At 27.5% G+C, this 23,684-nt stretch overlaps 3 protein-coding genes and 1 long non-coding RNA gene across 4 annotated transcripts; 3 read left to right on the top strand and 1 right to left on the bottom strand.

Moving 5' to 3' along the window:
* Positions 1–709: 709 nt before the first annotated feature.
* LOC113790086 (uncharacterized) lies at positions 710–3,029 on the bottom strand. The gene is given in 6 exon segments (XM_027339701.2): positions 710–805; positions 886–1,020; positions 1,143–1,274; positions 1,276–1,461; positions 1,560–2,818; positions 2,907–3,029. Coding segments are annotated over 5 exon segments (1,758 nt in total). The 5' UTR covers positions 2,784–2,818; positions 2,907–3,029; the 3' UTR covers positions 710–724.
* A 3,087-nt stretch (positions 3,030–6,116) lies between these two features.
* LOC113798877 (polypeptide N-acetylgalactosaminyltransferase 2-like) lies at positions 6,117–13,981 on the top strand. Its single transcript, XM_075820179.1, has 9 exons — positions 6,117–6,441; positions 6,544–6,727; positions 7,145–7,940; positions 10,631–11,275; positions 11,362–11,537; positions 11,769–11,856; positions 12,465–12,562; positions 12,679–13,183; positions 13,318–13,981. The coding sequence occupies exons 3-9, from the start codon at positions 7,665–7,667 to the stop codon at positions 13,471–13,473; spliced, it is 1,944 nt and encodes a 647-aa protein (XP_075676294.1). The 5' UTR covers positions 6,117–6,441; positions 6,544–6,727; positions 7,145–7,664; the 3' UTR covers positions 13,474–13,981.
* A 3,078-nt stretch (positions 13,982–17,059) lies between these two features.
* On the top strand, positions 17,060–18,747 carry LOC142645050 (uncharacterized). Its single transcript, XR_012846223.1, has 3 exons — positions 17,060–17,826; positions 18,172–18,427; positions 18,638–18,747. It is a non-coding gene; the product is annotated as an uncharacterized LOC142645050 (long non-coding RNA).
* A 405-nt stretch (positions 18,748–19,152) lies between these two features.
* LOC113798875 (follistatin-related protein 5-like) lies at positions 19,153–22,450 on the top strand. The gene is made up of 8 exons (XM_075820201.1): positions 19,153–19,311; positions 19,389–19,483; positions 19,562–19,670; positions 19,739–19,908; positions 19,974–20,091; positions 20,158–20,526; positions 20,589–22,041; positions 22,149–22,450. Exons 1-8 carry the CDS (start codon positions 19,287–19,289, stop codon positions 22,300–22,302), a joined length of 2,493 nt encoding a protein of 830 aa, XP_075676316.1. The 5' UTR covers positions 19,153–19,286; the 3' UTR covers positions 22,303–22,450.
* Positions 22,451–23,684: the final 1,234 nt, after the last annotated feature.

Below are 23,684 nucleotides of genomic sequence, written 5' to 3'. Positions count from 1 at the left end.
TTTATGTGTGTGTGTTGGTGGTTGAATTGAATTAATTTTTCTTTTATTATCATTTTTGTTTAGTGTATGTGTGATGTGTTTGTGTTTTTAATTAGCTTTTGTTTGTCGACTTTTGTTTTGTTTTGTTTTATTTTACTTGATTGTTTCTTGCAATTCTGTTTGTGTTATAATAATGATGCTGGTCATATTGTATTATCATCATTAAATAAAGCAATTGTAAAATGTGACCATCATTTTTATCAAGTTTTCAAAATGTTTCATCGTATTTAATTAAGGTCAAATTGAAATGTCTGTGTGTGTGTGTGTGTGGCTTGATGTATTAAGTTTTCGGAATTCAATGATGGTTGTTCAATCAAGGAATCCGAAGAAAAGGAAGAAACGAAAAATGCGGAAACTGTTGGTTATTTATTTATTTAGTGTATAAGCGCAAGCACGAATCTATAGAATCATTGAATTAAAACTTTTTTTTCTATGATTAGTAGTGGAAGCAGTGTGTTAATTTTGTTTGTTGTTAGATATTTCAAATAAAAGAATGGACATTTGTAAATAATTTTTTTTATAGATTCTTTTTATTTTCATAAAATTTTCTTCAACAAAAACAACAAAAATACAGAATTAAAATCATCAATCGATGATGATGATGATGGTATATGATTCTTTTGCTTCCGGATTTTTTTTTTTTGTTGTTGTCTTCGAATCTCTGTTGCTTTTTCTTTTCTTTTGTTTAAACCAAACGAAACATATTAAGTAGATCATCATTATAATTACGAGCCAATTCACTTACAATTGTCAATAAATTTTTTGTCTTTATAAATTTTCAACAAATGAAAAGAAAGAAAGGGTTAAAATTATTCATTACACTACTCCTATCCTATTCCCTCTTACCCATAGTTTTAAATGATTAAATTTTTTCCTATCCAAATGATAATCCGATTGTTCATATTTGGCACGTAAAAAATTACCACGACGATCATAAAAATTTGTACGTAAATGTTCGGTACGTTTATTTAAATCATCGACCTATTTTATTTTTTTATTTTTAATTTAAATAATGGACAAAACAAATATCATTAGTGTTAATTAGTTTGAATTTGAATATTTGAAACAAACAAAAACAGAATTAATTCAAACACAAACATTACCTCATTGAATAACATCTGAAATGTATTTTCACGTGTCATTGGATTAAGAAAATTTTCCATATTAAATTTATCGCTATTCATTGATGATGATTCATTTGTTCCACCTCCTGATGCCATTTCTTCTTTTTGTTTTAGGATCCATTGTTGATAATGTTACTAGAAAATTAACTTTTTTTCCATCAGCTAATGCCATTTGTTGTTGTTGTTGTTTAGCTAATTTTTTCTTCAATAATCGTTTATTTTGCATTGCAATCAACGATTTAATTATACTACCATATGAATGTTTTAATGTATTTACACCGGAATTTAGTTCATTTATCTAAGGTATTATTCACACACACAATATTATGAATGTAAATTAAAAAAATGATAATTAGAAAACAAAAATTATTTAAATGAATCTTATTATTCATTTACCTCATCATTCAATGATTCAAATTCAGCTTTTGTAATTCTTTCGCTAGTACCCATTGCTGTTGTTAATGCAGCGCCACCTTTTTTTGCTTTCAATTGCTGATTAATAGTTGGTTTTGTTGATTCCAATTGTTCAGATTCGGCTGGTGGTGGTGGTGATGATGATGACGATTTTGTTGTTGTTTTATTTTTATCCTTTTTCTTAACACTATCATCTTTTTCTTTTTCCTTTTCTTTTTCCTTTTCCTTTTCTTTTTCTTTTTCTTTTTCCTTTTCTTTTTCTTTCTCCTTTTCTTTTTCTTTTTCTTTACCTTTATCATCACTTACATCATTATCGGATGCATTTTCTGTATCCGAACCAGTCATTTCATCAGCCGATGTTGATGATGTTGGATCATCATCATCATCATTTTGTGATGATGATAATGTTCGTTCATCATCTTGTTGATCACTTTCATGTAATTCATCATCTTTACTTTCACCACTTTCTTCATCATCTTCTTCATCATGTCTTTTTTTCTTTGATGATTTATCTTCAGATGTTTCAATATCCGATACTGGTGGTGTTTGTTGTGCGGTTGATTCTTTTTCCTTTGGATGTTGCAATTCGGTTGTTGTTTGTTCAATTTTCGGTGGTGATTCTTGTGCATCCGCATAATCAGATGGTTGTTCCATATCGGATGGTAATTCTTCAGCTCTTGATTTTTTGGTGGATTCTTTTTCCAATTCTTTAGCTGCGGCTGCTGCTGTTGCTGCTGCAGCTGCTGCTGCCGCTGCTGCTGCTGCTGTTTTTCCAGATTTATCTTTTTTAGATTTTTGTATTGGTGAATTACCACCAGTCTTTGTCTGTATTGCTGTTTCCATTTCCATTTGTTTATTCATCAATTTTGGTTTAGGTTTATCAGGTTTTTTCTTTTTTGTACTTTCAGTTTTAGATTTTTTCGAAGAATTTTTATCTTTTTTCTTAATCGAACCACTATCACGTGATGATTTTTTTGTCGAATGATGTTGCGTTGGTTGTGGCGGTGGTGGCATATGTTTAACTGTTTTACTTTTTTCATTACCTTGTTGTTTTACTGAATTTTTTCCACTTTTTTTACTTGTATCCGGTGGTCCAGCTTTTGTCGGCGCAGTTTGTTGTTTTTTCTTTAAACTTTTATCCGGAACATTTTTTGTCTTATTAGACATTTTATTTTTAACTGAATTATCTTTATTCTTACCACTCATGGTTCGTTGAATATTTCAAAATGTAATGTTGTTATCTTTAAATTTAAAAAAAAAATAATTTTATTCGGTTATTTTATGATGATGATGATGATTAGCTGCTCGAATAGAAAAAAAAATGATTACCACATAAACTCACACACGAAAATTGAATAACAAGTTTCGGTATTTCTTTTCTTGCAAGGAAAAATTACAATTTCCGAAATATTTCAGTCGAATAACTTTGTGAATGAGAATAAATAGTCAGGAGAAAAACAATGCAAAAATAAAACAATAATAGAAAATTATATTTTTTTAAAAAATCATTTGAAATTTTATTGTAGTTTTTTTTTATTATTATAAGAATACGAAATAATCAAAAAAAATTTTCCCATACATTTATTCTAATCAAATTACATTTATTATTGTTATATTTACAAGGAAAATTGCCTTTTGTTTTTTTTTCTTCAATGTGTGTGTGTTGTGTTTAATCATATTATCGTTAAATTCGGTAAGTGAAACAATACAATAAAAAAAAATTGTTCCATGTTTCGAATGTTACATCACGAATTTCAATCATGTCACACACTGAGTGAGAAAAATTTCCATTGTAAAAATCATTAAATGATGATGTTTGATGATGAATGTACTGAAATTTCACATTCAAATCAATGTCAAACATGTAAATCATTATGATACCCGGTTTTGATATTGATCTAAGAATAATGAAGTGAAGAAATGTCAATCTTGTTTAGCAAAATTGAAAAAAAAATTGTCACCGTTGAAGATGTTATTTCTTTTGATTCTTTGTTGGATAACAATAGAATATGACCAAAGATGATGATGATGGATAATGATCTGAAGACACCCAAATTTAGATTACCAGAGTTTGCGAATAACTGAAAATGATTGTCCATCATCATTTGAATAATGAAATAATAACTGTTAAGGAAAAAAAGAAATGAAATTAACGAATAATGAATTTTTCAAAAGTATGTGCTTGTGACAACAACAATAACAATGAAATAAACATGTTTTTTCTTTCTTTGTAAACATAAAATCAAGATCTATGTCATTCGATAAACAATGATGGTGTGGTGGTGTTATCCACCTTTTCCATATTGTTCAATCGTGATGACCGCTATTCGACATTCATTGAAGAAATTTGAATATAAAATCTTTATTTGAAACATTTCATATTTTTGAATGTTTTCAACCAAAAAAAAAAACAACAACGGATACTTGTTTCATTATCATTTGCATATTCATGATCAGATCAACCAAAAAAAATGAAGAAAAATTCATGACCCGCCAATTTATCAAACTAATTGTTGTTGATACAATGGTTGTCATATAATTATCATCATTTTTAAAGAAAAAAAATTACATAAAAAGTATCCAGAAAAATAAAAATAAAGTTACATAATCATTATATGTTGATGGCAACGATGATGATGATGGCAGTTATTATTATTATCATTATCAGTATTGAATGATAAAAATCTTTAAAAATATATATTTTTTATTCAACAACAAAAAAATAAAGTAAATATTTCATATTGTCTTTGACAGATTGACAGATTGTCTGGATTGACTGACTGATTTAAATGTCAAAATTTAAACCTGATTTGAAACATTTTTTTGAAACATTTCAAAAAATCTGTATGAAAATTGAATCCGTTTACCTTTCTTTTCAAAAAATAAGATTTTATCGATTTATCGATTGTATTGAATGGTGGTGGTGAATTATTATTTATAAATCGGATTGGTGTCCGGTTATTATCCGAATCTTTTATCATCATCAACATATCATTGAATGATGTGAACAAACAAAGCAAATAAGTAATGAATTGAACAAATTGAAACGATTCGGGTATTAAATTTTTTTCCCGTTTTTTTTCTTCTGCTCTCTACCTTGATTGTTTGTTCGGATGGCCACTTGCTGTCTTAAGATGATGGTCGACCTTTTTTTTGTTGTTAAAGATGGACAACAACAACGACGATGACCACTAAATATTTTGTACGGAATGACGAGAAATAAAAAAAAACCTGAAAATTATCTATACAGGGTGATTTGGTGTATGGGGGGTGAAAAGAGTGGGATAAAAGTCGTTGATGGTGATGATGGTGGTGGTATCAAAACGATCATTGCCGTTTTTTCTTCTTTTTTTTTTTTCTATTATTTCATTTCTTTTCATTTGCTCGATCCGCTTTATAATTGTTCACAAGGGTTTTTCTTTTTCTTTTCTATTTTTTTTTCGATTGTTTCGGGTTAGAAAAAAGAAAATAAAAGAAATATTTTCTCTCGTCTCGTCTCTCTTTTTTTTCGGATGGTTTCTCATGCCCGACAGAAAAAGTGTTGATAAAAGATTTCAAGTTCCTGAAAACCAAAAATTTTCGAAGAGTTTTTTTTCTCCTTGAAAAAGAGATGAACAACAAGAAGAATACCGACCTACCTACCTACCTACCTCTCGTCTCTATTTTTCATCGACTGTTATGTAATGTGTCGGTTATCTTCTTCTTCTATTTATTTTTCCAAGTTCTTCAATATATTTTTTTTCAAGTTTTCTTAACACAGTTATGTTTTTTTTTCATCTCAATTTATTTATTCATCATTCAAAAAAGAAATTTTTTTTTCCTGGATAGGTACAGTATATAAATCCAATCAAGAATCAAGAATTTTTGAAAACAAAAATTTTTCCCACTTATTTTGCTTGTTCGGCTCAGTATCGACAAAGATTCTCTATATATAATTGTGCGTGTGTGTGTTGTGTTGTTAACATCCGACTCAATTTTCTATGGACGCCCAAATATGTGTGTTCCAGAAAATATTTTTGGGATTCTGAATAGCGAATAAATGGAAGTGGTATCCGATAGTGGAATCCATTGCTCCACTACTATTATTGTACATCATCATCATCAAAACAAAATTCATTGAAAAATAAAATGATGTAAAAAAAACAACTTTTTTTCTTCCTTTTTTTCGATTGTTTTTTTTTTGTTTTGTTTTGTTATCATCATTATCTACAATTATCAAATTGATTGAATCGATTATCATTGAATGTTTGACCTTTTTGTTTCATTGTTGTTCTGTTTTGAAATAATTCAACCCGATCATTCATTGTTTTACTCATGATAAAATTCGAAGAAAAAATCTGTGTTTATAAAGATCAGAATTTGATAAATCATTCGATTCGGCAATTGATTTAGTAAGACAACAACCAGAGAAAATATTGGTCAAAAAACCTTATCAAATTCAAAAAGATTTTCAATAGCACATCCATGGTTTGTCTCTCGGTGTAATTCAATTTAATTTGCTTCCAAAAAAAAAAAAAATGCTGTTCAACCTAACCTGAATGATCATCAATAGAAGATTTCCAATAACGGAATAAATTGAAATTGATTTTTTTCCTCGCCATCTCCAAACGGCTTATGTTTTTTTTGTTATTTTAATAAAGAGCAAATAATACTTTACTCGTCGCTTTGAAAATCAAACAATATGTAATAACAATAATAATAATAATAATCCCTTGGAAGAAGAAGTAAGAAGAAACTCATAATCATCATCAACTATAATATAATTCAATGGATAAATTAGACATTCAATGATAATCAAATGATAATCACCATAGTGAGATAGCAAAGAAAAAGAGAGCAAAAGAAGCCAACAACAATATATTTGGTAATTGTGTACTTTTTTTTTGGGTTGTTATTTGTATTTTCTAAATGAAAATTATTACAATTTATTACAATCCACAATTTTCTGATGGTGTGTGTATCACAGCAAACACGCATCGACAATCATCCAGCCAAAACAAACGAGGATATTTTTTCCCAAAATGTTTTTCTTTTTCATGGTTGAAATTGTAAACGATCCGAAAATTAGAAGATACTGAAGAAAAAAATGGTTCATAATCATCATTATCATCATCATCATTGAATACATTCTGCTCCATACAAATGAAATGGTATGCTATATTTTGTCTAATCTTTTATTTTCATTTTACATTTTTGTATATACATAAAACAAACATACATCTGATGTTATTAGGTAGATGAAAAAAAACAGTTATCATTTTGTTTTGTTTTGTTACTGATTGATCATCAACTGATTATGTGTTTATGTAAGTCAGAAAAGAATTTAGGACAACTTCATCACTATTTACGATGATATTACTCATACAGGTAAATAGATTTGACAGGTAAAATTGTTAGGATAACAATTAGGAAAAAAAACAAAACAATAAAATCAAAGTTATGAGTTATCGATAATTATAATGATGATTTTTGGGCGAAAATAACAAAACAAAAAACTTTGACAATGTAACACTAATTGATAACATTTTCTTCAATTGTTTTTTTTTCATTTCTCTCAACCAAAAAAGATCCATTATAATTTGAACAAAAAATGATTATTTCAATCAATCATTATCATCCTGAAAAAAGAGAGATTTTGTTGAATTCAAGCAAAATTACAGAAAAATGATTTAATTGTTTCAAGTCATAACATCAAAATACCAAATACCTATTCATTCATTCATTTCTGTTCATCGTGTTTGTCAACCTAAAGAATATAAACCGAAAATTGATAATGATGATGATGGCTAAACAAATTTCAACCATCATTATCATCAACATTACTATTATATCTGTTGCATTTTGATCAACATTTCCATTATCATCATCATGTTGAACCAAGACAAAAACAAAAAAACATCAAGAAAATTAACGTTACCAAAAATAGAAAACTCAAATTGAAAGCCTAATCAGCCATCATCAAAACACAAACTTGGCCATCACCGTCATTATCATCATCGTAATCATCATTATCATTAATCAAAATTTAATTTACAGAATTTTTTCGTTTTTTTTGTAACTCTTTTCTTTCACAATTTTTTTTCAAAAATGTTGAAAATGTTGAATCGTTTTAAATTATTATTGATTGTATCATTAATTTGGTTAACAATATTTTCATTAATTTATAAAATTAATAATAATCAAAATAATTATAATGATAATAATGATGATAATAATAATGAAACAAAACATTTATCATCATCATCATCATCATCATCAAAGCTATTATTACGATCAAAATTTTTTCGTGCCAATGATTTTTCCGGATCTTGGAATACGATCCATAACAATGAACAACAAAAACAGCAACAATTTTCGCTCAAAGTAAGTGTTGGAATTTTGTTTTTTGTTTTTCATTTTTCTGTTTTATCATTTTGCATTGGAAGGATTCTTTCATACAAAGTAATGCTAAATCCTTTTTTATTATTTCCATTTTTTTTTGTTTCGAGAATATTTTGTTTGGAAAAAAAAGTCTTATCGAATCTATAATTGCTTGATGAAAAGCAAAGAAAAATTCAATTTCATTTGATCCTTTTATCTCGTTTTTTTTTTTGGTTGAAATAGGAAAATAGATCCAATTTTTTTCCGAGCAAATTGAAAATCATTTTGAATATGGAAATGGTTTTTTTTGTTTTTTGTTTTTCAAAGTAAAATATTACAAAGTTTAAAGTTCATCGACTACATAGATAAATCATTCGGGCCACATTGAATAGAATCAATGTTTAACGTTTGATTTAGAATCTTTCTTTCTTTTTTACAGAAACTGAAATAAAGAAAATTCAATCAGAAAAGCAAAATGATTTAGTCATGGCTCCCATTGGTTCTTTTTTTCAAGCAATGCAGAAATGATAATCGACCATAAACCCCATAACCAATTTATTGAAACCGATCGATTAATTAAGGAAAAGGCCAAATGTTATTATTAGCCAATATGTTGTTTTTCCTTATTCGCATCTTCACAATCTTCTTCTTTTTTTTTAATATGGTTTTCCAATTTCAATGATCGATCGATTTGATGCGGTTTTTTTTTCATCATTCAGTTCATCATCATTGATGATGAAAAGTTTCTCTCAGCATCTTTATATCAAAATATATATTCTTTTTTCTTTTCTTTCATCAACATCATTAACTATAACGATATCGATAAAAAATATATTGAGAGAAAGAATCTTTTTGGTCATCAATTTCATTTTGTGTTCGTCATCGTTGTCGTCGTCGTCGTAATCATCTTTTTATGCTTTACTTCATTTGACTTGATATTTATTTTTTCATTATTAGATATTACCATATGTAGAGGAGGGTTTTGGAATTCTTTTTGGATTCATTTTTCCAAGAGTTTTTTTTCTCTTAATGTTTTTTGTTTTGTTTTGTTTTGGTTGCTTGACTTGAATCGTTGATTTGTTTGTTTCATATGTTTCTCAATGAAAACAACAAAAAATTCCTGATTCATTCGGATCAATTTGATTGTGTCTGTGTGTGAGTCGATTTTGTTGTCAATTTCCAGAATAAAGAATTGAATTATAATGAAAACACATAAAGAGAATCATATAGCGAAAAAAAGAAGAAGATAAGATATGCGGGCTCAAAAAAAACAATGATAGAAAATATGATTTATCATTCGCTTTTTTTGCTATTAATTTCATTTCCTATAACATTATTTCATTTTTTGCTTTTCTTTTTCTTTTTTTCATTATCAAGAATTCAATACAATTCTTTATTTATTGTTCGGTTCAATGGCCATTGTTTAAATGTTTGGTTTTTGTTTTTCTCTCATTACATTACATTACATTGTCATGTCCACCACCACCATTCCCCACCACTTTCTGTGTGTGTGTGATCAGCAAAAAAACCAATGATAAAATACAATTGGTCATTGTGATTGAGATCTTCAACAAGAGAAAAAGAAGAAAAAAACGTAGAAAAGGTTTCACTGTATTCTGATGTATTTTGCGATGTTTATCATCATCTCATAATCATAATCATCAAAATATTCATAAATATTAGAGACAATAGTGAAAATTTTATCATTCATTCATTCATTCATTGATGTTCAATATATTTTTTTTGATTGACCTATCTCGTTTTTTGAATCTCGTTATGATCATTCAATGGAATGATAGACAAGAAAAAAAGGAAAGATTCATTATGAAAATGATGATTTCATATTTTCCAACAAACACATCATTTAGGAAAAATTTTTCTTCTTTTTTTTACAAATCCGAATTTCAGTTTTTTTCCATGATTGAGCCTCAAAATAAAAAAGAAAGAAAGAAAGAAAAAACAGAATAAACCAGAAAAAAATACCATTAATTTTCCATTCCTTCCTTATTCGTTTTGGACATGAACTTTTTTTCTGCTTTTTTTTGTTTTTGCCCATTGCCCAACATCATCATATTTATTATATCTTTGTTCAAAAATTTCTTTTCTGGTGATGGAAAAACAGGCACAAAACAAAAAAAGTTGGGAGCGTCAAATTTATCCATTTTTTTTTTCTTGTTTTTCGTTGGGCTGCCAAATCTTAAAATCTTGGTTTTGTGAATTTGTTTTTGATATTTTTATTCATACAAAAAAATGGACAATTTGAATATTTACATTTCGTTTTTTTGGGTTTTTCGTGACAAGAAATCTACATATAAATCTTTTTCTGATCATGAAAAAAAATCAAATGGGTTTTTCTTTCGATTATCGATATTCTTTTTTTCTTTTTTTTTTTTGTTGTTCCTACTGATTTGAATTATAAAAATTAATATTCATAACTGTTGATTATAAGTGAATGAATGATGATAAAGTAATCATTCTTTTCTGTTTGAAAAAAACTTTGGTTTTTTTTCCACTTTGAACCTGTTTTTTCGTTAGCAGTAAATTCATTTTTTTTACCTTTTATGAAATTTTCTGACCTTTTTTTTCTTCTTTTGTTCGTGCCCACCTTTCATTCAATCATTCATTCTTTTGGGTTGTTTTATAATTGAATAATTTAATTTGTCGGTTTATTATTTTGCTTTTTCTTTTAAAAGGATTTCAATGCTCATCATCAGCAACCAACAGAACAACAATCAAGTAGCTCAATAATAACAACAACAACAGCAATGATTAATCTAAATTTTGTGCCATCAAAATCAGAATTTCTACCACAACAGCCTGAAACATATCAAAATCTTGGTTCAGAATTTAATCTTGTTGAATATTTATCAAAAAAAGCTATTCAACCAAATATGGATCCATATGTAAAAAATAAATTTAATCAAAAAGCAAGTGATTCATTACCACCAGATCGTTCAATCATTGATACAAGACATAATCATTGTCAACAAAAACATTATAATTTAGATGAATTACCACCGACATCGATAATAATTACCTATCATAATGAAGCACGATCAACATTATTACGTACAATTGTTTCGGTATTAAATCGTTCACCATCAAAATTAATTACAGAAATTATATTAGTAGATGATTTTAGTGATGATCCAACCGATGGTTTTGAATTGACAAAAATACCAAAAGTTCGTCTAATACGTAATACAAAACGTGAAGGTTTAGTACGATCAAGAATACGTGGTGCTGATGCTGCTCGCGGACCAATATTAACATTTTTAGATAGTCATTGTGAATGTAATCAACAATGGTTAGAACCATTATTGGAACGTGTTAAACAGGTAAATGAATGAATTGTAAATTGTAAATTTTAAAATAAAATGCTGACAAATTTGTTTTTTACTGTTGTCATCATTATTATTAATAGAATCCATTACTAGTCGTATCGCCTGTGATAGATGTAATTGCATTAGATGATTTTCGTTATATTGCTGCATCAATGGATCTTCGTGGTGGTTTTGATTGGAATCTAATATTTAAATGGGAAATATTACCTACAGCAATTCATCAGAAACGTTTACAAGATCAAACATTACCAATCAAGTAAGTTATTATTATTATTATTATTAGAATTGTACATAATAAAACAATGCCAAAAACATTTATTATATTTTTTTTATTCGGTTGTCTTTGTTATTGCTGTTGTTGTTTGATTAATTGCCATGTTCGTCCATTTTTCCTATTTATTTATGTTGTTTTCAATTCCATTGTGTCACATCGTACATCATCATTACAAATGCAAAATAAAAACGTAAAAATAAAAAATTAAATTAGAACACCAATGATTGCCGGAGGCTTATTCTCAATAAATAAAACTACATTCGATTATTATGGAAAATATGATCCACAAATGAATATTTGGGTAAGTTGACTGATTGTATCATCATCATATTTTAGCATATCATTTTTCTGAATTGAATTGCCCATTTTCAATTGTTTTTTTTTTTGCTTTCTTTTTGAATTAGTTTTCCAATTTTTTTTCTTCCAAAAAACAGTATAAATATAGAGTCACAATTTATTGAATTGATAGTAATTGTAATTGGTAAAATCCTAAACAACAACGAATTTAAAATGAATTTAAATTTCTTAAGGCTTTGTTGTTGTTGTTGTTAATGAACCGAATCCACTTTGAATTGAATTGTAAAAGAACATTGCATGTAGGCAAAAAAAAAATGAAAATTCTTTTGATGAATGGATGAATGATTTGAACTTTTGAAACAAAAAAACATGAAAAATTGTTTTCTATTCCTTGAAAGGGTTTTATTTGGTTTGCAAATTTTTTTTTTCATTTGTTAAACGAAGGGGAAAAAACATTTTAAAATCAATTTTTTCATCGTTTTTTATGGAAAAATTTATTCAAATTAGTGAAAAAAATTCATATAATTTTTTTTTGGAATAAATTATTCATCATTATAATTCATTTGAATTTTTTGTTTTTGTTTGTTGTTTTTAATTGATTTTCTTGAAAAGGGTGGTGAAAATCTTGAAATATCATTTCGTATGTGGCTATGTGCTGATGGTTTGGAAATTATTCCCTGTAGTCATGTTGGTCATGTTTTTCGTAAACAGTAAGTATTTTTTTGTCTTTTGTTTTGTTTATTCATGTACGTAAGACAAACATGATTCTTAATTATTTTTTTGAAATTCATATTCACAAAACCTAAACTAAAAAAAACAAATCAAGACATCCATATGATTTTCCCGGTGGTAGTGGTGTTGTATTTGTACATAATACCCGACGTGCAGCTGAAGTTTGGATGGATGATTATAAAAAATTATATTATAATGCAAATCCACCTGCACAATATGTATCATATGGTGATATTAGTGAACGATTAACATTACGACAAAAACTTCATTGTAAATCATTTGATTGGTATATGAAAAATGTTTATCCCGAATTGAAAATACCCGATGGTATAATGATGATAATGAATAATCGATTAGATGATAGTATATTAGCCAAACATGGTGCATTAAGACAAATCGATCAATGTCTTGATACAATGGGTCAATCAAATTTAGGTCATTTATCATTATATCAATGTCATGGACAAGGTGAAAATCAAGATTGGTCATTTACTATTGATAATCTAATCAAACATGATGATCATCTTTGTATTACTGTAACTGGATTTGAACCATCAAGATCTGTTGTATTATCTGAATGTGTTGGTGATGATTCACAGGTAAGTAGCAAAATAATAATAATAAAGTGAAGATGAAGAATTTGATTTGTTAACAAACAATTTCAAAATGACAAATAACGATAACAAATTGTTTTTTTCATTTCATTTTTCTTTCTTACTTTTTTTTCAAATAGAAATGGGTCTGGGCATTTGATCGTCATTTGAAATTATTATCACATAATCTTTGTTTAGATTCACGTTTTGTACGACAAACTGGTATTATTGTAGATCAATGTAATGCTGGTAGTTCAACACAACAATGGCGTTTTGATCAACCATCATCATCGTGAACATCATTATCTTTTGATTGTGTAAGTGTGTGTGTGTGTGTGTGCATACGCATCACGTTGATCATCATTATCACATCAAATTGAATCAAAAATTGGAAGCAATGAAGAAAATAATAATAATAATAATCATCATCATCACATCATCATCACTAAATCAAAAGTTATTACGATGTTTGGATGATGATGGTAAATATAAAAATACCGAGCGAGCAACAAGAATTTTCATTTTTCAGTTTTTTTTTCTTTTTTCACATGACAAACACATTTGTGTTGTGTTGGTCATGTCATTCGGGTGATGTTTTTTGTTGTCAATTATATAATCATATTTTCTAGTCTCTTTTTTTAAAAAAAATTTTACTTTGCTGCAATAAAAAAAGGTAACCAGTGTTTTTTTGCACTTTGAAAACAAAACAAAAAAAAACATTTTCAAACAAGCAGGTAGTATTTAGTCGTCAGTCAATCAGTCAATAATCATTATCGGCAAAACATGATGGACATTGATGGTAAAAGAATAGAATATTTTTGTTTCTACGAACAACTCTTGATTTTTCTTTTTTTTTCGTTGTCGTCTTGTTTCTTTTCTAACAATAATCATCATTATCACTTTGTGATTTGGTTGAATGAATTTATGTGAAATTTTCAATTTGTCAATCAAATACAAATGTTTTCGATTTCAACACACACACACACGGCGAAAACGAAACGAAGAATTTACACTTTTGTGTTGTGTGTTGAAATTTGATAATGAAAAAGAAAATTTGTGGATCAAAATTTTGACATTTTTCACTTTTTTTTCTACTTTAGTGACTACAAATTGATAAATTTCTTGTTCTGTAAAAAAATTCTTTGATAATTTTCAATTTTTCAAACCAAAAAAAACACTGTACATTGTATATTTGAGCACACACATAGAATATTTTTTCCATTTTCTTTATGTAATCTTTTTTCTTTTTGTTTTTTTTGAATGATTAATTTACATTCTGTAATCTTTTACCACTGTATATAATAATGATGATAATAAAGTTTTTTTTCTCACTCAAAAAGATTCTGCCACATTTTTTTTAAAAATGCAAAAGATGCGCCTGTGATTTACAATGGTCCATTTACCAGACAAACATCCAACTGTATTTGACATGTTTAAATCAATCAATAATGATGCAAAAAAAAAAGAAAAAAGATTTATTTGAGAATAGTTGAACAAAGCTTTTACGGAAAAAAAATTTGTTACAGACAGGAAAAAATTTTAAAATCGTTAAATCGTTTTTCTCGAAAGAATCCAAATGATAAACCAGCAACGTATAAAAAAAAGCAAGAAATGTTTGCCATAACCATAATTATTCTCATTCAAATAATAATAATATATAGTTAAAACCATTACGATAATCGTTATTATTATTATTATGATGGTCATCCATTATCTTTAAATCGATGAAAATTTATTTTTATTTTCTTAGCTTTCTTTTTTTTCTCTCTCTCAAAGTAATTGTATCATTGAAAAAGGTCATAAACAATGATGATGACCAAACAAAACTGAATTTCTTAGATGACCAAAGAATCAAGTTGGTTTTTCTTTTTTTCTTACTTTCCAACGTTCATTGTAATAAACTCGAATGAAATGAAATTGGTTTTGCGTTTGAATTCTTCTTCTTCTTCTTTTGGTTAAATTCTGGCTGTCAGATTATATTGTTTTTTTTTCTGCTCTGCACTAGAATTTTCTAAGTTATTGGGTTGCTTGGGTGATTTTATTATTATTGTGTGTGTGTGTGTGGATGGTTTTCGTTCATTCTTCTTTTCATCAACCCTAATCATCAACATCCAAATATTATGAAGGAATTTTTATTTTATTTTTTTTCATTCGACAATTCTTGGATCAAAAAATAGAAGAAAATATTTGATGCCAAGTACACATGCCATTGTTATTCTCTCTCTCCCTATGTTAAAGTTGATAAAGTTTTCGACATTACATTTTCTATATGCCATACTTTTTTTTCTTATTTCATTTCTCCTATTTGACATCTTTCAATTTCAAACAGTTAGAAAAAAAAGTGTGAAGAAAAAAACATTCGTTGTTATTCGTCGTTCGTGATGATGATCTCGTAAAAACAAACAAACAAACATTGAAATTAAAATTGAAGTGTTTGTTCAGGCAGGCAGGCAATTGGAAAAAAAAACATTGCCTTAGATCAAAATGTACAGTGTAACTTGTAGTAAAATAAGAGATTGGAGAGAGAAATTGGATCCAACCAGAATCAATCATTTCGAACTTATTCTACCAGAAACAAACTAACAGACAAAAAAAGAAGAAAAAAAATGTAAACATAGAAATGAAATAAAGATTTAAATGTTAAACAAAACAACCAAAAAAAAGAGAATAAGAAAATGTAATCATATTTCTATCCGATAATGGCCAGAATATAACGATCAAGTGAATAAATAAAAACAGACTAAGAATAAAGAGAATATTCATTGAATCTCTGTTTTTTTTTCTGTTCTTGCACATTCATCATATTCAAATTCATTGCAAACAAGCAATTTTTTTTACAAACAACATCCTTGAATTGTATACTGTATATTGGAAACAGCAAGAAGGCTGTACCAATGTTTTCAGAGAGAGAAAAAAAACGAGACCAAAATCGATCCATTTTCAACTACCGCATCATTTTGGGAAAAAAATAAATAAAATTCAACTAATAACCCTGATGATAATGATGTTGTTATTTGAAATAAACATTCATACATACTCTCTGTATTCGGATCATCATCATCATTCTGAATGAAATAATAATGACATCCGTTAACAATTTTCTTCTTCTTCTTTTTTTTTCATTGGATTTCCTGTTTTTCAATGAAATTCTCAACAAAACAAAACAAAAAAAAAGACTATACTAACGAATTGGATCCTAATTTGGTTGTTTTTTTCATCTTCTTCTTTTAATTTTTAGTTCAGAATAGTTCATCATACAAAAAAAAACAAAATGCTTGGGTTTTTTTCTTCATCTTCTTCTTCTTCAGACTACTGCAGAATATCGCTACTACTTCTACTCATCAATTGCTTTGGATCAATAGATACCCAAGTCAAGGCAATCATTCGTTGGCCAATTGTTTTATCATCATCATCTTCACTAAGGGCTATAATTTTCATTTCATTTTGAAATGTAAAAACAAAAATTGAATTGGAACTGAAATTTTTTTTTTTTTGTTTTAGAATTGAAAATAATAATGTGTATTTGCTATAGATAATAATCATGGCTATATAGTATATACACATTACTGGCTACTGGATAAGTTCTTTGTTGCTGTAATTCTGGAATTAAGGATGTTTTTTATATATAGAATCGATGGTATGAATTCGGGCACCATATCGATCCTATTTTTATGGAGAAAAAAAACAAAAAAAAATTTTGGATCATTTTGTTATGAGTAGTGGCTGGGTATTGAATTAGAATGCTACTACTTTAGTCAGCTTGAAAAAAATTCTTCCATTTGAATTTTGAATGATAAAAAAACGAAAGATTCTATTTTTTGGGAATTTCTATCTGGATCAGTATGCTACTACCACTAAACAACCAAAATCATTTTTATCATAGCTGCTTGGAAGCAGCTAGCAGTGAATGGCTCCCAATAACACAGGCATTCCAGGAACAACCAACCAGCCAACCAAAAAAAGTATCACATATCAAATATTATTGGTTTCCAGGATCATCATCATCATCATTATCAATAAGATTCTGGTTCTGGTTCTTTTTGTTTGTTACTGAGTAACTGTCTGTCTGGCTGTTTCATTTAAAATTCATGAAACACAGAACAAAGAATAAGAAAAAACAGAATCGGTCCATAAAGAAAATTTGAATAAACAGAATTTTTTTCTCCCAAACAAACAAACAAACAGAATAAATAATGAAATTCAATCAAAAATCAATGATGACTTTATAATTTTGACAGAAAAAAAGAAGAAAAACAAAACAAAAAATTAAATTATTTTCATCATTTATTTTTATGATTTTGTGATTTATTCTTTTGTCTTTCAAATATAAAAAAAATTCAACGAACCGAATAACATAATCATCATCACATCACATCATAAGCTTCAAAACAAACAACAACAACAACATTGGGCGACATCTTATTCAATCATCTTTATTTAAGAAGAAAATAATTAAAATTTCATTTCATTTTTTCACTCACTCATTATTCTGTGCTTCAAAGGATTCTGTGTGTGTGTGTGTGTGTGTTCGTGTATGTGTCCGCCATTGTAATTAATTATCTTTTTTTGTCTCCCGAATCTGTCATAATTATTCTGTTTTTGGGGTGGATCATCAGCGATTGTTTTTTTTTCTCGATCGAAAAATTCGAGTAAGAATTCCATATAGAATATTGTCCACTTTTTTTTTTTGGTTTTTTACTGCAACCGAATTTGAAAAAATGATCATATATAATAATTGATTAGAGATTCTTTGGTAGAATATAGATGGTTTCTATTGGCTGATCAATTTTTGGTTCAGAGTTTTTAATCATAATTAAAAAAAGAAATATATTTTTTTTTTGTCATTTTCGATTCGGGTTACCATAGAAACATTCTCCAATATTCTTTTTTTTTTCTGTTGTCAGAATTTGTCGTTGTTACAAAACCATATTCATTCATTTATTTTTGTTTCAAAATTTTATATCTATTTTTTTTTGCTCTTCAAAACGAAAAAGGTCAGATCATTTCAGTAAAGTGCCATCAAGAAAATTCTTGAAAACAAACAAAAAAAAATATTTATCGCGGATAAATTTGAATTACCGAAAACAACCAAAATGAAACAAATCATCCATCATCATCATCTCCATAAAAAGATTCATTCAAAAACAACAACAACAACAATGAAAAACATTATTTCAACCAACATTACTTATCATTTTAATATTATTATTCACATTATTATTATTGTTAATAGGATTAACCGAATCAAAGGTTAGTGTTTCTTTTATTCATTCATTCATTCATTCATTCATTTATTATCAATCAATTCAATTGATAATGCCAGTTTAATTCAGTTTTTTTTGCACATTCAATTGAATCAATTGTCTAGATTTCTATGTAATTGAAATGAAATAGATTAGGATATTGATTTGTTATTTTTCTTTTGAAATTTTATCATTTTTTTTGTTTTGGTCAAAATAGCATCATAGACGATTTAGTTGTTCAGCACAACAAACCGAAAGATGTCCAATACATAAACATAAAATCTGTGGATCTGATGGTAAATTATATCCATCACGTTGTCATTTAAGGTTTGTAATAGAAAAAAAATTGATTGTAAAAGTTTTTAAAAATTTTATCTTTTCTTTTGGTTGGGGGTCTACATAATGATAATAATGATGATTATAGACGTGCTGCGTGTGATACAAACACATTGATTCGACCAGCTCATCCTGATCAATGTTTAAAGGATGAAGAAAATGATAATAACAATAACAATAACAATAACGATAACGATGATGGTAATGATAAAATTTTTCAATTAAATCAAGAAGATAACAGGGATTCAAATGATGTTTTATCATCATCATCATCATCATTGTCGATCAATAATAAAAAAGAGCTATCAACTTTACCATTTGCTACAACAAAGAGTAGCAGTACATTATATAATAATATTATTGAAGATTCATCGATTAATTCAAATTCAAATCATCAACCAAATCATAATCATAATGATGATAATGATAATAACAACAACAAAAATGCTGATGAAGATGATGATAACAATGATAATGATGATGATGATGATGATGATAATGTTGAATGTCGACCTAAACAATATGATCTAATGAAGGAAAAAGTATTGGAAAAAAGTATGAAAATTTCAGTTTATAAATTAAAATTAAAAATTAATTTGATTATTATTATTATTTTTTAAAAATATATCAAGTAAATGATGTATCATTGTTATTTACACGATTGGATGAAAATTCGGATGGCCAAATTACATTGAATGAATTATGGAAACATTCAATGATTTATAAGGTAAATTTGGATAAAGATTTTTTTCAATTGTTAATCATTAAATAATTTGGTGATTATTATTATAAATCAACCAATTAGTCACCCGACTCTGTATGTCTTCTTACCGACTTAATGCAACATGAAGATATTGATGATGATGATAAACTTGATTATACAGAATTTCAGGCTGCATTTAATAAATTGTTTAGTAAGTTTAATTTGTTTCTTTTTTTTCAATTGAAAAGTAATTTAATGGGATCTTGATTGTTCAAAAAGGTGTATCGATGGTAACATTGGATGAAAGTTTAGCCATCAATAAGATTGAAGCACATTTAGGTGATAATGTTGAAATTCGATGCGATATAACTGGTGAACCACAAAAACCGGCTATCAAATGGTATCGTCATGGTGTTGATTTATCTACATTAAATCTACCATACATTAAGGTTAGCCATTCTTTTTTCTGGTCAATAATCAAACCGAAAATAATTTTGAAATTTTTCTAAAAAAGGTTTTCAATGATGGATCACTTTATCTAACGGATTTGAAATTATCATTTTCGGGTAATTATTCTTGTCAAGCGGTTAATAATCCAACAGTTAAACAAACACATATTGTCGATGTAATTGGTATGTTATTTGAAACTGGAAATTCTGTTCAATTTTTTTTTTCTTATTCAATTTCAATTTTTTTAGTTGATCCAATTGTTGAAGTATCACCGAAATTTCAATGGACACCAATCGGTGGTGTAGCTAGTTTTGAATGTCGTTTTGAAACATTTGAAGATGATTATATTGTACATTGGTTTAAAAATGATGAACAATTAATTGATGGACCAAAAGTAACCATTATAAATAATGGTACATTATTACAGGTAGCAGCATTAGAACAGATTGATACAGGTGCATATACATGTCGTATAACACATAAAAATGGTGCATTTGGACAAAGTGTTGCATCATTATTAGTACAAGATGAATCAGTTGAATCATCCGCAGATATTTCTGAATCACATCCACAACGTTTATGGATTTTTCATGCTAATGGTTTAACTATTTATGAAGGTGAATTCTTTTTTGAACTTTTTAAAATTGAATTTTAAATAACTTTTCCTTAAAATTTAAAGGAATTTGTGGACAAACTATTCATGAAATTGATGCAAGAGATATAATCTATCAAAATAGTTTAACACTTTGTGGTAATGGTTATAGCACCAGCAGCAGCAATAATAATAATAATGATGATAATAATGAACAAACAATAATACAATGCGATTGGAGTGAAGATATTGTTCAATTAAATGGCTTAATTTATATTGCTCAACCAAATCTAAATCGTATATTAGTTTTAAATGAATTACAATTATCAGTTGTAAAGGTAATTGCCACTGATCCTCAACCAAGACGCCTTCGTATTGTTGAATCATCATCATCATCATCATCCGATTCACAGATATGGGTTCTTTGTGATGGTAATAATATTGATAATGATGATTATAATAATTATTATGATGAACAACGATCATCATCATCAAAAATACCAAAAGATTTGATTGAAGCTGAATGGAAAAATGTTGGTGATTATCCTACCACTTCATCATCATCATCTGCTGGCAATAAATTTGATTATTTGAATGAAAAATATCGAAAAAATCGTAAAACTATTCAAGTAATTCGATTAATGCATGATGGTAGTTCATCATTATCATCATCATCGGCTAAACAATCTTCATCATCATCATTTGAATACAATAATAATAATAATAGACAACCACAACCACAATCACAATCATCATCATCATCAATAATACATGATCATATCGATGTCATACATCTACAACCGGTTGATGGTCATTTTGATTTGGTTTATGATTTTTTTATTCCTGAACATTATGAATCAATATTCAAAAATGATTATAATAAAAATATGAAAAAATTTATGCAAAATTCACCATTTGCATATGCAACACATTGGGAAGAACGATCATTGATAAAAATTTCGATCAATCAACTTGAATATTTACATTCGATACGATTGAATGATTGTCAACCAATTGCCGTATCAATAATAACAAGAAAAGCAGGTGGCTTATTGGCTGTACAATGTCAAACACCGATCACACATCAATTGAATGGGCAATTAATTTTAGATCAAGTTACTGATGCAATATTAATACATAATTCACATTTGAATGCACATAAAAGTTATCTATCGCCTGATCATCGTTATTTAGTTAGTATATATCATGATTTTGTTAATTCATCATCATCATCATCACAATGTCAACATGGAAGACGATGTCATATGATGGCATCAAAATATAGTCAAAAAACCAATACAGAAACAATAATAACAAATACAAGTACAATCATTGTACAGAAGATTAATAATAATGGTATTGAATTTATGTATGATGTTCGTACATCATTGGATATTGTAAATTGTTTGTTTGTTTGGAAAAATGGTAACTATGATCTAATATTAGCATCGGGTACACCGAATCGTGAAGATCTATTATATTTGTCATTGATCGATGGTCATGTAGAATTAATATCCGGAATTGGTAGACCAACTGAAGGGTAAGTTTTTGTTTGTTTGTTATTCAAAATGAAAAATTTTCATTCATTTCATTTGCCTATATTGATATCGATTTTTTTCTCTTATCTCTTTCCCAAAAAAAAAATAGATATTATCGTGGAATGGCATTATCGGAAAAAAATCGTATCCTATCAATCACTGCTACTGAATCTGTTTTTACTGTAGATTTGGTTACCAATCGTATACTATGCGAATCAAATAAACATTTTCAAAAACCTAAAACATTGATCTGGACAAACTAAATTCATCTAAAACTAATATATTGAACAAAGTTTTTTTTCTCGTAAAATCATCTTTAGATTTTTAAAAAAAAGTGTAAGAAAAAAAATCGATAAAAATACAGCCCGAAAATTCTGTTTGTTTTTTTTGCTATCTGTTTAACATCTCTACATATTACTTACAAATATCATATATAATCTTTAAAAATACTACTTATTTATCATTATAATAATCATTATAACAATAATAAAAAAAACAAACATTTTTTTTTTTGTTGAAATTATTTACAAAATTTTTAAAATTCAAATACAAAATAACTATGATAGATGGCAGCAGTATAATTTGATTCTTGATTTGATTTGATTTAATTCTATGAATTCAGCTAAAACGTTGCCATCTAATGGCTAGAATTGGAAACAAAAAAAAATCCTGAATCCAAATTCAAAATGAAAGACAAACATTGATCGAATGGATATTTTACATTTTAATCGTTAATTATTTCCTTCAAAATCATTATCATTTTGTTTCGTGATTAGATTCAATCAAAAATCTGGATCTGACGCCCATCATCATCATCATCATTTTGTTTGTCAAGCGGAAACCATTAAATCATAATTATTCTTCTGTTGTTGTTGTTACATTGATATTATTCACTCTCTCTCTCTCTCCCACATTAATGTTTGAAGAATGTTAAATGGTCCATGCAATAACAACAACAACAACAACAACAAATGCAACTTGAAATTGTCATTCATTTTTTGGTTTTCAACTCGAAACAAAATGAATCTTGTTACACAGAGATGGAAAAGATTTTCTGGTACAATTGATTAGTTTTTTTGTTGTTGTTGGTTGACTAATGATGATAATAACAAACAAACCAGAAAGCAAAACAGGTAAAACAAATGATTGAATTCAAAATTCATGATCAAATTTTTTTTTGGAATTGATATCAATCAAATTGGCAACTTTTTTTTGTTTGTTCTCCTTTTCAATCAATCTTTTATTTTTGAGATTTGGTTTGTTACGCTTCAAATGTGACAATGTTCAATCAATCATTTTTTTCGTTTTTGACATTAACGATAATGATGATGATGATGATGATGGTATTTGTTTGTTACAATCAATCAATCAATCAACCAACCAGCAGCAACAACAACAATAATAAATTATTAATTGAATTTAAATATAAGTTCTGGAATGTTTTTGTGTGTGATTTGTTTATATATGGCTGAAAAATTGTTGGAAAAAATTTGATTCGATTCGATTTTTTTTATATAATCGCTTTGTGGTGTGTGGCGTGTGAGTGTATTGATTACATCGATCGATAATCAATCAATGATTAATTAATATAATCATTGATTGAAAAAAAAATTATGAAAATCATTCAATCATTAAATCAATCATC

The sequence above is a fragment of the Dermatophagoides pteronyssinus genome, unplaced genomic scaffold (genome assembly GCF_027571235.1).
Source record: "Dermatophagoides pteronyssinus isolate colony J.1.1.1.1 unplaced genomic scaffold, Derpt_VIB-CSIC_2022.12 sq0006, whole genome shotgun sequence".
In the NCBI taxonomy this organism is placed as follows: Eukaryota; Metazoa; Arthropoda; class Arachnida; order Sarcoptiformes; family Pyroglyphidae; genus Dermatophagoides; species Dermatophagoides pteronyssinus.
Note: the sequence above shows the minus strand (reverse complement) of the source record. Positions and strands in the feature narration are given on the sequence as shown.